The 14,919-nt window shown below is 38.1% G+C and overlaps 1 protein-coding gene across 1 annotated transcript in view; it reads right to left on the bottom strand.

The window, feature by feature from the left end:
• The window catches only part of Wdhd1 (WD repeat and HMG-box DNA binding protein 1), an 83,500-nt gene that overhangs the window by 35,066 nt on the left and 33,515 nt on the right, over positions 1-14,919 (bottom strand). The window contains exons 13-15 of the mRNA XM_013012216.1: positions 12,664-12,820; positions 852-966; positions 6-74 (exon numbers count right to left, since the gene is read on the bottom strand). Coding sequence (XP_012867670.1) covers positions 6-74; positions 852-966; positions 12,664-12,820 — 341 coding nt within the window. The remainder of the gene's footprint in view (positions 1-5; positions 75-851; positions 967-12,663; positions 12,821-14,919) is intronic.

The following is a 14,919-nucleotide window of genomic DNA, read 5'->3' as shown; positions in this document are numbered from 1 at the left end:
TCTTCATATTCATAACCATTTTTAGCTAAGTAATCAAGATGATTGTGGAATATAACTGAACGCCAAAATTGTTCCTACAAAAGTGGATAAAATTAGAGATAAACATTACCATCAGCAAAGTGTTGGGCATTTACCTTAAGATATCAGTTTTGAATAAGTATTTTCTGAAATCCTCCTTTCTATACATTTATTTTATAATTCAAATTCCAGTGTGCTTTTACAGCTTTATCTTCAATCCTTAAAAAAATTTGTGTGTGGGCTGGGAAGGTGGCTCAGTGGTAGAGCGCTTGCCTTGCAAGCCTGAGGCCCTGGACTCAATTCCTCAGCACCATATAAGCAAAAAGAAAAAAGCCGGAAGTGGCGCTGTAGCCTTGAGCTGAAGAGCTGAGGGACAGTGCCCAGGTCCAGAGTTCAGGCCCCACAACCGGACCCTCCCCCCCAAAAAAAAATTTTGTGTGTATATAAACATAATGTTTTAAGTTTCCTAGCTATCACAACTAATGCTCAGACAATTTGGTAAACTAGTTTTATAGAATATAATTTCCTCCTGATTTAGAATAACTGCAAGATTTCAAATGATATGATTAACAAAGGGTGACGGCTAGGGGTGAGGTAAGCCAGGCATTTATAGCACAATATGTATGAAGGACTTGCTGGACCAGGAGAAGAAAGTCCTTGTCATAGTATGTCCTTCAGTCATAACCATCTTGAAGGCAACCAAGTGGCCTGGTGACTGTAAGCAGTCCTCCCCTTTTCATCTCACCATAAATAAACAGTCATCACAATAAGTTGAAAATGTCTATGGTACATTGTCATCCAAATTCAGATAGCAAGCCAAGATTTCTACATACCTCCATTTGTCCTTTTTCTGTTGCAATCTGACAGTATGGAAGTTTAAAGGATAATATGGCAACAGCAGGGCGTGGAAGGGTAGGAGGAAATCGAGACCCTTTACAAGGAATGCACCTGTCAGTTAAAAAAAATCCCACCATAAATACTTGCTAAAACGTCACAAAAATTGTTCAAATAAAAACATCTCAATAGTTAATATTCCTATGGCTGGGACTGTGGCTTAGTGGTAGAGTGCTTGCCTAGCATGCATGAAGCCCTGGGTTCAATTCCTCAGCACCATAGAAACAGAAAAAGCTGAAAGTCGTGCTTTGGCTCAAGTGGTAGAGTGCTAGCCTTGAGCAAAAGAAGCTCAGGGACAGTGCCAGGGCCTAGAGTTCAAGCCCCAGGACTGGCCAAAAAAAAAAAAAGGTTAATACTCCTAAACAATAATATTCTAATGTCTGGTTTAACAATATATAATAAAGTTCTCTTTGAACAACAAAAAAAGTAAATTAAACCATTCAAGGCTAGTCCAGGAACAAAGTTCACAAGACTTCCCAATAGCTGGATGTTGTACCTATTATCCTAGTTATAGCAACATGGAAAGCTAAGATCAGGAAGATCACAGGTTCCAGGCCTACCCAGACAAAAAGTTCGCAAAACTCCATCTCACCATTAGAAACTGGGAATAATGGTGTACCTCTTGTCTCAGCTAGGATAAGTGTAAAATAGGTGGACAGCATTCTAGGTACAAGCCTGGGCAAAAATCAAGATCTATGTCAAAAAACTAAAGGGCTGAGAACCTGGCTCAGTGGTAGAATGCCTGCCTAACAAGCGTGAGGCTCTGAGTTCAAATCCTAGTACACGAGTATATATATATATATATACACACACAGTATAATAGATTGACAAGACAAAGACTGTCGTCACCCCGTACATTTCAAGAAGTTCAAAAATTCCTTTCTCTCACATTAGCTTTATTAGTAATCACTAAAAGTGGGGCCAAGCATGGCACTGGTGACTCACACCTGCAAATCCTAGCTACTCAAGAGGCTGAGATACGAAGATTTTGAAGTTAGCCCAGAGAGAAAAGTCCATGAGGTGATTAACTCCAATTAACCAGAAAAGGGTTAGAAGTAGGTACAGCTTGCAGAGTGGCAATGTTGAGCCAAAAAGCCAAGAATGAAAAGCCCTGAGTTCAAGTTCCAGTAACAGCTGAAAAGTAAGTAAATAGATAAATATTAATGAAGTAAGGCCAGCTCATGGCTCTCTCAATATTTTCCTTAGTCAATAGCCTGTTTTGGGGGAAAAGAGGGAGAGCCTCTGGCCCCAATAACTCACTTAAAAAAAATCTAAATTGTATCATAAAACACTTGCTATGGGAATTCATGTGATCAAGCCGTTACTCCAAGATAATTTTTTTTTTGGGGGGGGTTGTTCGTGGGGCTTGAACTCTGGGCCTGGGCGCTGTCCCTCAGCTCTTCAGCTCAAGGCTAGTGCTCTACCACTTGAGCCATAGCGCCACTTCTGATTTTCTGGTGGTTTTTATTGGAGATAAGAATCTCTCGGACTTTCCTGTCTGGGCTGGCTTTGAATTGCGATCCTCAGATCTCAGCCTCCTGAGTAGCTAGGATTACAGGTGTGAGCCACTGGTGCCCGGCTCCAAGATAAAATTTTGATAGAGCACATTCATTTTCATTTGTTAATTTGGGAATATTTGGCACCAATAGTAAGCATAAAGTAAGAGAAAAAGACAAGAGAATAATGTCCAAATACAAGTATTTATTAGATATTGGTGACAGTGTAGTAGAAAGTTCAGTATCGTTAAGGTTTTAACCTAGGGTTTGGAGGTGAGGCTCAGTTGACAAAGTACCAACCAATGACCAAAAGCATCCGGTACTAAGTTTGAGTCCCATCTCAGACCAAAACAAAAAGAATGAAGAAAAAGAAGGTTATAACCTATAATCTATACCAGCTATGCTAAATGAAAGGTTGCCTTGCGTGGAAGCAGTAAAGACCTTATTTAAATCTTTTCTAACTATGTAAGATATTAGATTTCATTAAAAAACACGCACACAGAATGACGTATAATACTCTTTCAACTCCTATACTTCAAAATATTTCATACAAAAACTACCGGACTGCAGCGACTACACACTGGAAGTACCACAGACAAATCTATTTTCACAAAAGAAGTTTAAAAACATAGCAATCTGGTCAATGCTTACTTATAGTCATTCAGTTATTTTATACTGCAGGCTAATTTATAGTCAGGGCTTTAAGTCAAGCCATTTTTGAAGAAAAATACTAAGAAATTAGGCTGACTGAGTTTAAACTTGTTTGCATAAACATGTCTTAGTATTATAAAATATTCACTAATTAAATAGTAAGAATATCCAGGAATATTGTTCATTCTTCCTCATGATATACCTTAACCTTCTTTTAGTGACAATAGTTTAATGAAAATACAAACATGTTTTTAAAGTTCTGTAAGGTCCGCTCCTGGATGGCCAGCAGACTTCACCCTCCTCGCAGTAAAGTCTCCACCCAGTACCTGCGTTACCTAGGCAACTGGGACACCTGGAAGAAGACACATCTGCATCCGCTGAGGTCACATCTGAATTTGATGTGGCCACACCTTTCTCCGCCCATACCCTAGATAAGGCCTAGCCCAGGCTCAGAGGCCCTCTCTCTGCTCTTGTCTAGCTCGTCTCAAGCTCTTTTCTCTCTTTCCTCTCTCTCTTTTCCAGCTCTCTATCTTTCCTAGGCCTTTCCCAGCTGTGTGGAGTGCCAACCTTGCCTGGTCCCAGCAGGTCTACTGAATAAACCTACCCCTTATCTGAATACCATGTGCGTGGTGCAGTTCTTACTCGGCTACCTCTTTTTAAAAACCTAACAAGATCCAATATTTTTTAATATACCATCTTTTTTTCTTCCCCTTCTTTTAGATGTTCTTGAAGCCAGTGGTTTTCAGCATAGAGTATAAGGATGCAGGGTGTTCACCTTGCGTCTGAAAAGGCTTTTGTGGTGATTGCCATATAATCATTTTCAGAACAACCACTGGCTCACTACTAAGACAACCGTGCTTTCTGACATAAAGACAAACACATGGAAATATATATAATCATAAAGTCAGACAGAATACTAATTTTTGTCTACACATTCTATGAAATGATGTTGTTCATTTAATAACATTTTATGGCCTAAATATTTTATTCATTTAGACAAAACCAACAATGATCACACACACACACATATACACACACACACACAATGTTGACTAGGATTAATATTATTAAGTTACTTGCTTTTTTCCTTTGTGTGTATGTGTGTCAGTTTTGGGGTCTGAGCTCAAGACCTCCCCACATGGCTTGGATTTTGTGCTCAAGGCTGATGCTTCACCATACCTCTACTACTAACTTTTTGACACAAAGACTTTTATGCCCCAGTTGGCTTCTGACCACAATCCTCTCAGATCTCAGCCTCCTGAGTACTTAGGATTACAGATGTGAGTCAACAGCACCCAGCTAACACCAAGACACATGTTCACAGTACAAATGCACATTTCTTACACATTTTACTTTTATTACACATTCTTGCACATTTTATTTGCTGTAAAGACTTAAACTAAAGTTTTTTTCTCTGTTAAATATCCTTCTCATGAAGGATTACTTTAAAAAAAAAGGACCACATGTTGACCACTAATTTGATAATTTTCCTATTTTAAGTTTCCTAGAAACTACATTCCTTTTTTAAAAAATACTTATTTTATTTATTTATGGTGCTGGGGATTGAACCCAGGACACTGAACAAGCACTCTAGCACTAAGCTAAATCTCCAGCCCTGGAAACTGCTTTCTTAGACCATTGGAAGGACATATAAGGAAATAAGCCACAGTTCATTAAGGAAACAAAATTACTTTCTTTTTCAGGTGATTCCAAAATCTGTGGTTATTATACTGAAAGAAGAGTTGAAAATTATCAGACTATAAGAAACTGGGTCCAATGTCCAGACTATCTTTCCCCAGTCAGCAAGTTCTGTTATGCCTTCTGTATCTGAGGTAACTTTTGTTCACACTTCTTTTAAGGCATATATTCAGGAATACCATAATAATTTCACAAACCTAGACATCTAGTGTTTTTATCTTTGTGAAATACAGCACATGTAGGCAGTACTGTAACAAATCCTTGCCCCCCCGTCACAAAACCAAACAAACAAAAAAGAGCAGACCAGGAAAGAGCAAATCAGCACTGAAAAATTAACTTCCAGTTAGGTATAAATCAGTAATCATGAAAACAATCTTTGAAGGAAACAAAGTTTTAAACTGAGCTGATGTTCAATTAATTCTACATGAATAATTTTTCTATTTTTAATTAAAGGAAGATATTTTGAAATAACATTTTTTTGTGTGTGCTAGTACTGAGGCTTGAACTCAGGCTGGTCCCTATCTTAGAGCTATTTATTTTTGCTCAATGCTAGTGCTCTACCACTTGAGCCATAACTCCACTTCCAGCTTTTAGGTGATTAGTTAGAAATAAAAGTCTCAAGGACTTTTCTACTGAGCTAACTTGGAACTATAACCCTCATAACCTAACCCTTAGAGTAGCTAAGATTACAGGCATAAGCTACCAGCACCTGGATACAAATGGCTTAAGTTTTTTTTATTTGCACTGTTATTATCAGGTGAGGTACAGAGGGGTTACAGTTACATAAGTTAGGTAATGGTTATATTTCTTTTTGGACAGTGTCACCCTACAAATGATTTCTTAAAATTATTTTCTGGGAGCTGGGCACCAGTGGGTCATGCCTGTAATCCTAGCTACTCAGGAGGCTGAGATCTGAGGATTGCAGTTCAAAGCCAGCCCGGGCAGGAAAGTCCATGAGACTCTTATCTCCAATAAACCACCAGAAAACTGGAAGTGGCATTGTGGCTCAAGTGATAGAGCACTAGCCTTGAGCTGAAGAGCTGAGGGACAGCACCCAGGCCCAGAGTTCAAGCCCCATAACTGGAAAAAAAAAATTCTGGGACAGGGTGAAGTTCAGTAGTAGAGTGCTTGTGTGGCATGCTCATGGCTGTTGGTTTGATATTCAGCACTAAAAAAGGAAAAAAAAACCTACTCCCTTTTAAAGCAGTATGGTTAGATGAGTAACTTTCAGTTTCAGAGAAGGAAAAAGAGGCACAGAGAATCTAAGCAACAGAGCAAGAAGTTCAGTCAGGATACCATGACAACAGTGCAACTCAGGGCCTAGGCTCTGGTCCATAGACCACTAGATCATACTGTCTTTCCAGAGAAGCACAGGGTTTACTATCATCACAATTAACACTGAGAACAAATAGAAGCATTAGAAACTGAAATAAATATAAGGTTGAATAGTACGGATAGGTAAGACTCACTAAATATAGTAGCAGGCTACTGAACGTGATTATAGATTTTCTTCTCTGGTCATCTTGTATTTCTAGTAATAGGAAGAAGACAATGTGTCTAGATAGAAGCAAAGTAGGTATGAAAAGTGTAGGAAGATAAAAAAGAGTGCAACAGGGCCAAGAATAGTGGCATATGCCTGACCTGTACTCCCAGCACTTGGGCGGATTTCAAAAACAAACCACACAAAGCCAAAACACGGCAAAAGATAAGTAGCAGCTTCCAATTTCTGAACAATGTTCAGGTTTCTTCTAGAATATAAGGCAGAAAAAAGTAAAGTATCTTAAAATACGTTTATCATAGAAGATACTAATAAATTTCTCTTCTTTTTTAATTTGAGACAAAAATCTTGTTATTGTAGCCCAGGGGCTGGTCTGGTCTCGAAGTCAAAATACTTCCGCTTCCACCTCCTGATTGGTGGAGTTAAAGGTATGTGCCACTATGACTGGCTGAAATAATTTACGTGTGTGTGTGTGTGTGTGTGGAGTTAAAGGTATGTGCCACTATGACTGGCTGAAATAATTTACGTGTGTGTGTGTGTGTGTGTGTGTCCAAGACGGAACTCAAAACTAAGTGATGCTTGCTTTCGTTCATTGGCTGGCACTCTACCACCTGAGCCATGCCTCCAAACCCTAACTACATTTTCTTTTTTTGTTGGTCGTGGAACCTGAACTCTGGGCCTGGGCACTGTCCTTCGCTCTTCAGCTCAAGGCTAGCGCTCTACCACTTAAGCCACAAGCTTACTTCCAGTTTTTGCTGCGTATGTGGTGCTGAGGAATTGAACTCAGGGCTTCATGCATGCCATGCAAGCACTCTAACACTGAGCCACCTTCCCAGCCCCCTAACTACATTTTCATAAACACACTTTTTAGTGTATGTCAGTGCTTCAAATGGTTGTCTTCCTAAGTAATTCAATTTTTCTCCTACAACAGACTAGTCCTTAAGGAAGAAATGTTTATTTTTTCAGTGTACTTTTCAACTTAATTTCCACTGTTGTTGTTGTTGTTTTTCCTTTTTTGAGCCAATATTGGGGCTTGAACTGTTCCTTAGTTTTTTCACTCAAAGGTGGAGCTCTACCACTTGAGCCATACCTCCACTTCTGGCTTTTCGCTGGTCAATTGAAGATTAAAAAGCTCTTACATACTTTCCTGCCCTGGCTAGCTTCAAAACATGATCCTCAGGGGCTGGGAAGGTAGCTCAGTGGTAGAGTGCTTGCCTTGCATGCATGAAGCCCTGGGTTCAATTCCTCAGCACCACATAAGCAGAAAAAGCCAGAAGTGGCACTGTGGCTGAAGTAGTAGAATGCTAGCTTTAAGCTGAAGAGCTGAGGGACAGTACCCAGGCCCAGAGTTCAGGTCCCACAACCGACAAAAAAAAAAAAAATCACCATCTTCAGATCTCATCCTCCTGAATAGCTAGAATTACAGTTATGAGCGACTGGTGCTTGGCTTTTACTTGTTCTTTATTTCAATACAGAATGCATAAGTATTTTGTCACTAAGTTGTTGTGTTATCTCAAACAATTTACTTTAACTGGTAAGAACCTAAGTTTTGACCTATGCAGAAACTTCAGAGGAAAGCTAAGGTTAGAGGTAGGAAGCAGAGAAAAACCAAAAGAAGCCAGTAGTTACTATTCTTTTATCTCTGTGAGCTTCTGAACTATAGTAAAGGTTCCACAAATTCAGAGGTACCGTGAATTATCCACAAACTGAATATCAAAAATATTTCCATATTATATAATAGAATTTTCACAGGTCCATGATTATACAATTTATAAATTATAATTTTAGGCCTACAGAACCTTCTAATATTATGGATTGCCCATCAAGTGATAGTTAATGTAGAACTACCATCATGAGGTCATGAATACCCAACATTTAAAAAGGGCTCGTATATTTGAAAATGTCAGAAACTACTGACCTAGCAATTTCTAAAATCCTTCCAAGTCTAAACGCTATAATTTAGAGTCCATTATTTTTTTATCCCATGTTGAATTGTTAAGCATTACCAGCTATAATTACCATGGTTTTTAATGAACATCAAAAGTTAAAACTCTGAAGATCTTAAGAGAAATGCAGATAAGAAAGCTGGATATGTAAGTTATTAAGAGTGTGAAAATTGAGCTTAATAAAAGTACTTATTAAATTAAATGAAAAAGTCAAATTATTCATTTTAAATGACTTTGCAAACCTCAATATAATGACATTCATTAACCAAATGAATCACCATACTTAAGATAGGTGAACTAAATTATTAAATAATCTGGCTCCTAGAAATTAATAAGCAACCTATCTTAAGCTCTGTTAAAATATCCCTGCTACTGCTTCATAACCCACCCAGAGAAGCCAGGAACAGAAAATAGGAATGTCTGTCACCTTTCAACTATTAAATCTATCCACATTTGGTAAGATGCTGGTGACTCACACCTGTAAGCATGGCTACTCAAGAAGTCTGAGATCTGAGAATTGCGGTTCAAAGCCGGCCCAAGCAGAAAAGTAAGTAAGACTCTTATTTCCAACTAACCAATAAAAAAGCCAGCAGTGGAAGTGTGGGTCAAATGGTATAATGGCAGTCTTACATGAAAAAGCCAAGTAAGAAATTGATCATTTGAGTTCAAGCCTCGGTTCTGAACTGAGAAATATATTTTTAACTATTTCTACCTATTATAACGGATAAAAGTGTCTATTTTCCAGTTTTAAATAAGGGGTCAGCCAAGTACCCTTAGTTCACACGTTATGATCCCAGCTATTCAGGAGGCTGAGAGCTGAAGATCCTAGTTCAGAGCTAGCCCAGGCAGAAAAGTTCATGAGTCTTTCATCTCCAATTAACCAGGAAAAACAACAACAACAACAACAGAAGTGGAGCTGTGGCTCAAGTAGTACAGCACAAGGCTTGAGTGAAAAAGCTTAAGGGATAACACCCAGACCTTGAGTTCAAGCTCTAGTAGCAGCACTAAATGAATAAACAAAGGTAATCTATATTGCTTTTCTTTTAAAATTTCATCCTGTGGTACATATAACTAAAAGAAATGAATACATGTTCATAAAAATTAAAAAAAAAAAACTTCAGTCTTTCACTCGTACCCAGATATGATGGCCTGTACCTGTAGTCCAGTACTCAGAAGGCTGAGGCGGGAAGATGGATTTTTAAGCCACCAAATACTGCTGAGTAACTTTTTACTAATTTATACGCCTATTACTGCTTTAGAGTATTTCCTCAGTCAAATCACTCAAAAGTATTACTGAACTTTCAGATTTTTCTCATCTGGTAAGATGTAAATAATTATTTGTAGTCTGGTTTGATTTGTATTTATACTGAGCAACAGTAATCATTTTTCCATGTATGTGAGAGAATTTGTATTTCCCTTAATGTACTATGGCTTTTTTCAAACTGTCTTTACAGCTTCTGTGATATGACCTTCTTTAGGCAATTCTTCATACTTCTTTTTTTGTTGTTGTTGGTCATGGGGCTGGAACTCAGGGCCTGGGAGCTGTCCCTGAGCTCTTTTTGCTCAAGGCTAGCATTTCACCACATGAGCTACAGAACCACTTCCAGTTTTCTAGTGGTTAATTGGAAATAAGAGTCTCACAGCCTTTATTGCCTAGGCTGGCTTCAAACTCCGATCCTCTTATCTCAGGCGTCTGAGTAGCTAGGATTACAAGCATGAGCCACAGGGGCCCAGCATTTTCATACTTCTTTAGCTTATCATTTTGCTAATTCAAAACCTCCTCCAATATCTAATCTCTAAATATTGATGATACCTCTTAGGGTTAGGCTCTGGCTTAAAAAACCTTATATATTGTGATAACTCCCAAATTTATGTCTCCAGTCAAAATTTCTCCTCTGAATTTAAACCTTGTATCTTAATAACTTCTTGGTATCTCCATTTGGGTATTTCTCACATTTCAAATTGTAATATCAAGGGGGAATTCCTTGCCAACTCCATTATTTCTATAAATAACACAACTATCTCTAATGCCTCGATCATTGATTCCAAACAGTCCTAGAAGAATGGATTGATCCTCTAGTTTAAAACCAATCTCCCTACTTCTAGTCTTAACTCTTCTAATCCATTTACTACATATGCACTTTCCTTTCCATATCACTCACCAAATTACATTAACTCCTGCACAAAGCCCATACATGACTTCTAGATACAAAGTTCTCTAGCATGACCTATAATACCAACTGTTTCTAACTTTCTGATGTTATCTTGAACTTAGAACCCTTAGGAAACCTAAGAACTTAGTACTACAGTCATGTTTGATATCTTTTCCTATTCCTCAAGTATAGTTCTAACTTCAAGGCTTTTGTACATTTTGTTCACTCTGTATGGAGCATTTTTACTCCATTCTTCTATAACAGACTCTCTATCTTCAATGCCCTAAATTACATATCTATTACACACACACACACACACACACACACACAGATCATGTATATTCAGGATTAAAACAGGTGTAGCGCATGTTAACCAAGTGTTCCCAGCAATGCTCCATTGTTCTATTTCTGTGGGGTTTTTTGTGCCCCTCCTGGGGCTTGCCTTCAGGGCCTGGGTGCTATCCCTGAGCTATTTTTTTAAGCAACAGCTCCACTTCAGGCTTTTTGGTGGTTCCTACCTGGCCAGACTTCAAATCATGACCCTCAGATCTCAGCCTCCTGAGTAGCTAGAATTACAGGTGTGAGCCACCAGTGCCTGGTGCAAGGTCCCATCATAAATGTAGAGACTCTTCCGTGATTACCTCACCTAGGATGTGCCCTGTTATTTTCCATCATCAATCTTGTCGAATTAATTAGTAAAATTAATCCAAAGTAATGATGACTATTTTACTTGTTTCTGTTAACTTTTTCTGATCAGACTATAGCTCCATGAAAAGAGGCTTCTTCTTTCATCAACTATATACATGATGTTAGTTAACACTCTTTTAGACCAAAAGGATATCAAATATCAAAGGAGGAAAACCTAACCAGATGTGAATAACTCTACACGCTTATGTTACTCAGGAGGCTGAGGCCTAGAAGATCAAGACACTAAGCAAGCCCTAGCAGAATAGTCATATGGATTATTCTGGGCAGAAGGTGTGTCCCAAGTGGTAGAATGCTAGCTGAGCAAACCCCTGTCCCAGAACAAACAAACAAAAGAAAGAAAGAAATAGGAAAACCTTTAGAGGCATTATTGGACTTAACTAAAGCTCCTTTTCCTGTGTGACTGAAATGATGCTAAGAATCATATTGATAAACTTTATTTCCATTTTGTTCAGTAAGTATCACATAAATAACTAACATGAAAGACAAACACATTTCAAAAGCCTTGTGGAAAGAAATTCAAAGTAATTTTTTGGTAGTACCAGGGCTTGAACCCAGGAGCCTCATGCTCACTCAGTATGCTTATGGCTATCAGGGTACCATTTGAACTGTACCTCCAGTTCAGCCTTTTGCTAGTTATTCTGGAGGTGGACTTTTGCAGACTTTACAATTGATCCACTTGTGCCTAAGTTCAAAGTGCTTTTAAAAAGTCAACTTCTGCCGGGCGCTGGTGGCTCACGCCTGTAATCCTAGCTACTCAGGAGGCTGAGATCTGAGGATCGCGGTTCAAAGCCAGCCCAGGCAGGAAAGACCGTGAGACTCCTATCTCCAATAAACCACCAGAAAACCGGAAGTGGCACTGTAGCTCAAGTGGTAGAGCGCCTGCCTTGAGCTGAAGAGCTGAGGGACAGCACCCAGGCCCAGAGTTCAAGCCCCACGACCGACCAAAAAAAAAAAGTCAACTTCTCCAGGTATCCATGGCTCACACCTGTAATCCTAGCTACTCAGGAGGCTGAGATCTGAGGATTGCAGTTCAAAGCCAGCCTGGGCAGGAGATGAGACTCTTATCTCCAATTAACCACCAAAAAGCTGAAAGTAGAGCTGAGCTGTGGGCAGGTGGTAGAGAGCTAGCTTTGATTAAAAAAAAAAAAAAAGCTCAAGGATATCATCTAAGCCTTGAGTTCAAGCACTCACATGCACGTGCACACACACCAAACACACGTCAACTACATCAATATTAGTGTTTTCTTTGTGTTTTAATGCTGTATTTAAATCTATTTCCTATTCTCCCTTCCTAAAAGTGTACACCATATGTAGTAAAGAGATCTGATAAATAATTTTATAGGGGCTGGAAAGGTGGCTCAGTGGTAGAATGCTTGCCTTGCATGAATGAGGCCCTGGGTTCGATTCCTCAGCACCACATAAACAGAAAAAGCCAAAAGTGGCGCTGTGGCTCAAGTGGTAGTGCTAGCCTTGAGCAAATAAAGCTCAGGGTCAAGTGCCCAGGCCCTGAGTTGAAGCCCTAAGACTGGCAAAAACAAACAAAACAAAACAAAAACAAAAAAATAAAAGAAGCCAATTTTATCCATTTTATAATAGCCCACCTCAGTTGCTGGGGATGTTCATGGATACCAACCACCCAATAGTGATCAGATTTTCCCTTGCAGTGTTCTCGTGTATTACATACAGGAGTCCATGTATTACCAAACGCTCTGTTAAGCATTCGAACACAACCTTCAGAATCCACATAACAGGGAGTACCTGCATATCAACAACAAAAAAAATCACTTGAAGATATGTTTGTTAAATTAAACTCATTTCAAAAATACACGCTAAGCAAAGGGTGAACAAATGCAGCGGTAGTAATCACTATGTTGAAAACTAACTATCCAACTTGTGGGTGGCAATGGAAGGGAAAAACTAGGAGAGAAAGGGAAGGGATGACATTGTCCAAAAAGAAATGTACTCATTACTTCACTTATATAACTATAATCCCTCTGTATATCACCTTTATAATAACAATTTAAATTTTTTAAAATATATACAAAACAAAAAAAGACATGCTAAGGGAAAAATAATATATACCATGTACTCATTTCCATTTCCAAAGGAAAAAAAGGCAAATAATTCAAGGTTATTTCCTGTAAAATTTTATAGCCAGAGTTAAGACCTACTGAAGAAAGAAAGTACAATTGACATAACTAAACTTTACTCAAAGAGAAAAATCTAACAGTTTCAGTGAAAACCATGCCACCTGCTGGAAAACAACACTAATTAGTTTTAAGCCAGTATTAGCTTTAAATATATTAAACATACATCTAAAGGTTTCTGGTTAAGAAAGACTTGTAAAATGAGCAGAACTTGGTATGAGGTGATTAAAGAAATATGACTTGGATGCTATTTTTCTCCTCCTTCTCTTGTGATCTCATGACCATGTTCCCCAGCTCCAAGGTAAACCAGTACATCACTGTTTCCACCTTCTCTGCACACTGCAGCAAATACATGGCAAATTACGTAAGTACCCCTTTCTTATCTGTGGCTTCATAATCCTCTTACTGCAAATGTCAGTTTCCTTGGGGTCTGGATCTGACTGGTACTTAGTAAAAGAAATTACAGAAATGGAGGTTATGAACAATGATTCTATTAAAACCATAATGACTAATTTCCTAATAGACAATATAAAAACAAGGGGCATGAATTTCTTAACAGAAATATTGAAGCCCTCAAGAGAGGATTATCAGGTGCTTTAAAATAAGATATACATTCATGTCCTTCAAATTATGTCATAAACAACTATAAAAAGGAGTCTATTATAGCAATGTCTAGCAGAAACATCATGCAAGCCAAAAATACATTTTTTTCTTATCAGACATATGGGTTGTTCCCACTCATTTTTTAAATTGTTATTGTAAAGGTGATGTACAGAGGTGAGTGATACAGTTACCCAAATAAGGTAAAGAGTATGTTTCTTTTTGGACAACGTCATCTCTTCCCTAGCACTCTCCCAGTTTTTCCCTCCCCCCAAATATTTTCAATTTCATAGCGACATTTTTTTTAAAAAGGGAGGGGGATAGTTGAATAATATATTTTATATGATCCAATATATTCAAAATACTACCAATCAATATAAAAGACTGTTTTCAAATATATTTTCATATTTAAATTTATTTCATATTTACATTTCAGAGTATTCTATACTTAATAACATCTCAATTCAGATTAGTCACATTTTTATTGCATTCTATTGTTATTGTAAAGGGGTTACAGTTATGTAAGTCAGATAAAGAGTATATTTCTTTTTAGACAATGTCATCCCTTCTCTCGCTTTCTCCCAGTTTTCCCCTCCAATTCCCACCCACAAGTAGTACAGTTTATTTTCAACATAGCGTCTAATGAGAACCAATGTTGCATTTTTTTCACCCTTTGTTCCACCATTGTTATGCCCCAGTTTTTAACTGCTCAACAGCCACTACAATGGACAGTACAGTTCTAAAACATTCCTAAGTTTTGTGTGTAGAATTTTTTGGAAAAGACAACTTTACCAATGATTTATATCTCTTCCACATGCATATGTATATATCAATGTTATACAAACATATTTACATATATGTACATTCATGTGTACATTACAGCAAAAGTTTTCTTTTCAGTTTTCTCATGATGAGATTTTGTAAATAAAATGGCATTTTACCTAACAACTGCAGTTTCCAATTCTGCCAACATATTAAAATTCATTAGTTTTAGAAAATGTAGTGAATGGGGCTGGGAAGGTAGCTCAGTGGTAGAGTGCTTGCCTTGCATGCATGAGGTCCTTTGTTTGATTCCTCAGCACCACATAAGCAGAAAAAGCTCAAGTGATA

Source organism: Dipodomys ordii, unplaced genomic scaffold, assembly GCF_000151885.1.
Source record: "Dipodomys ordii isolate 6190 unplaced genomic scaffold, Dord_2.0 Scaffold16, whole genome shotgun sequence".
NCBI lineage: Eukaryota > Metazoa > Chordata > Mammalia > Rodentia > Heteromyidae > Dipodomys > Dipodomys ordii.
Note: the sequence above shows the minus strand (reverse complement) of the source record. Positions and strands in the feature narration are given on the sequence as shown.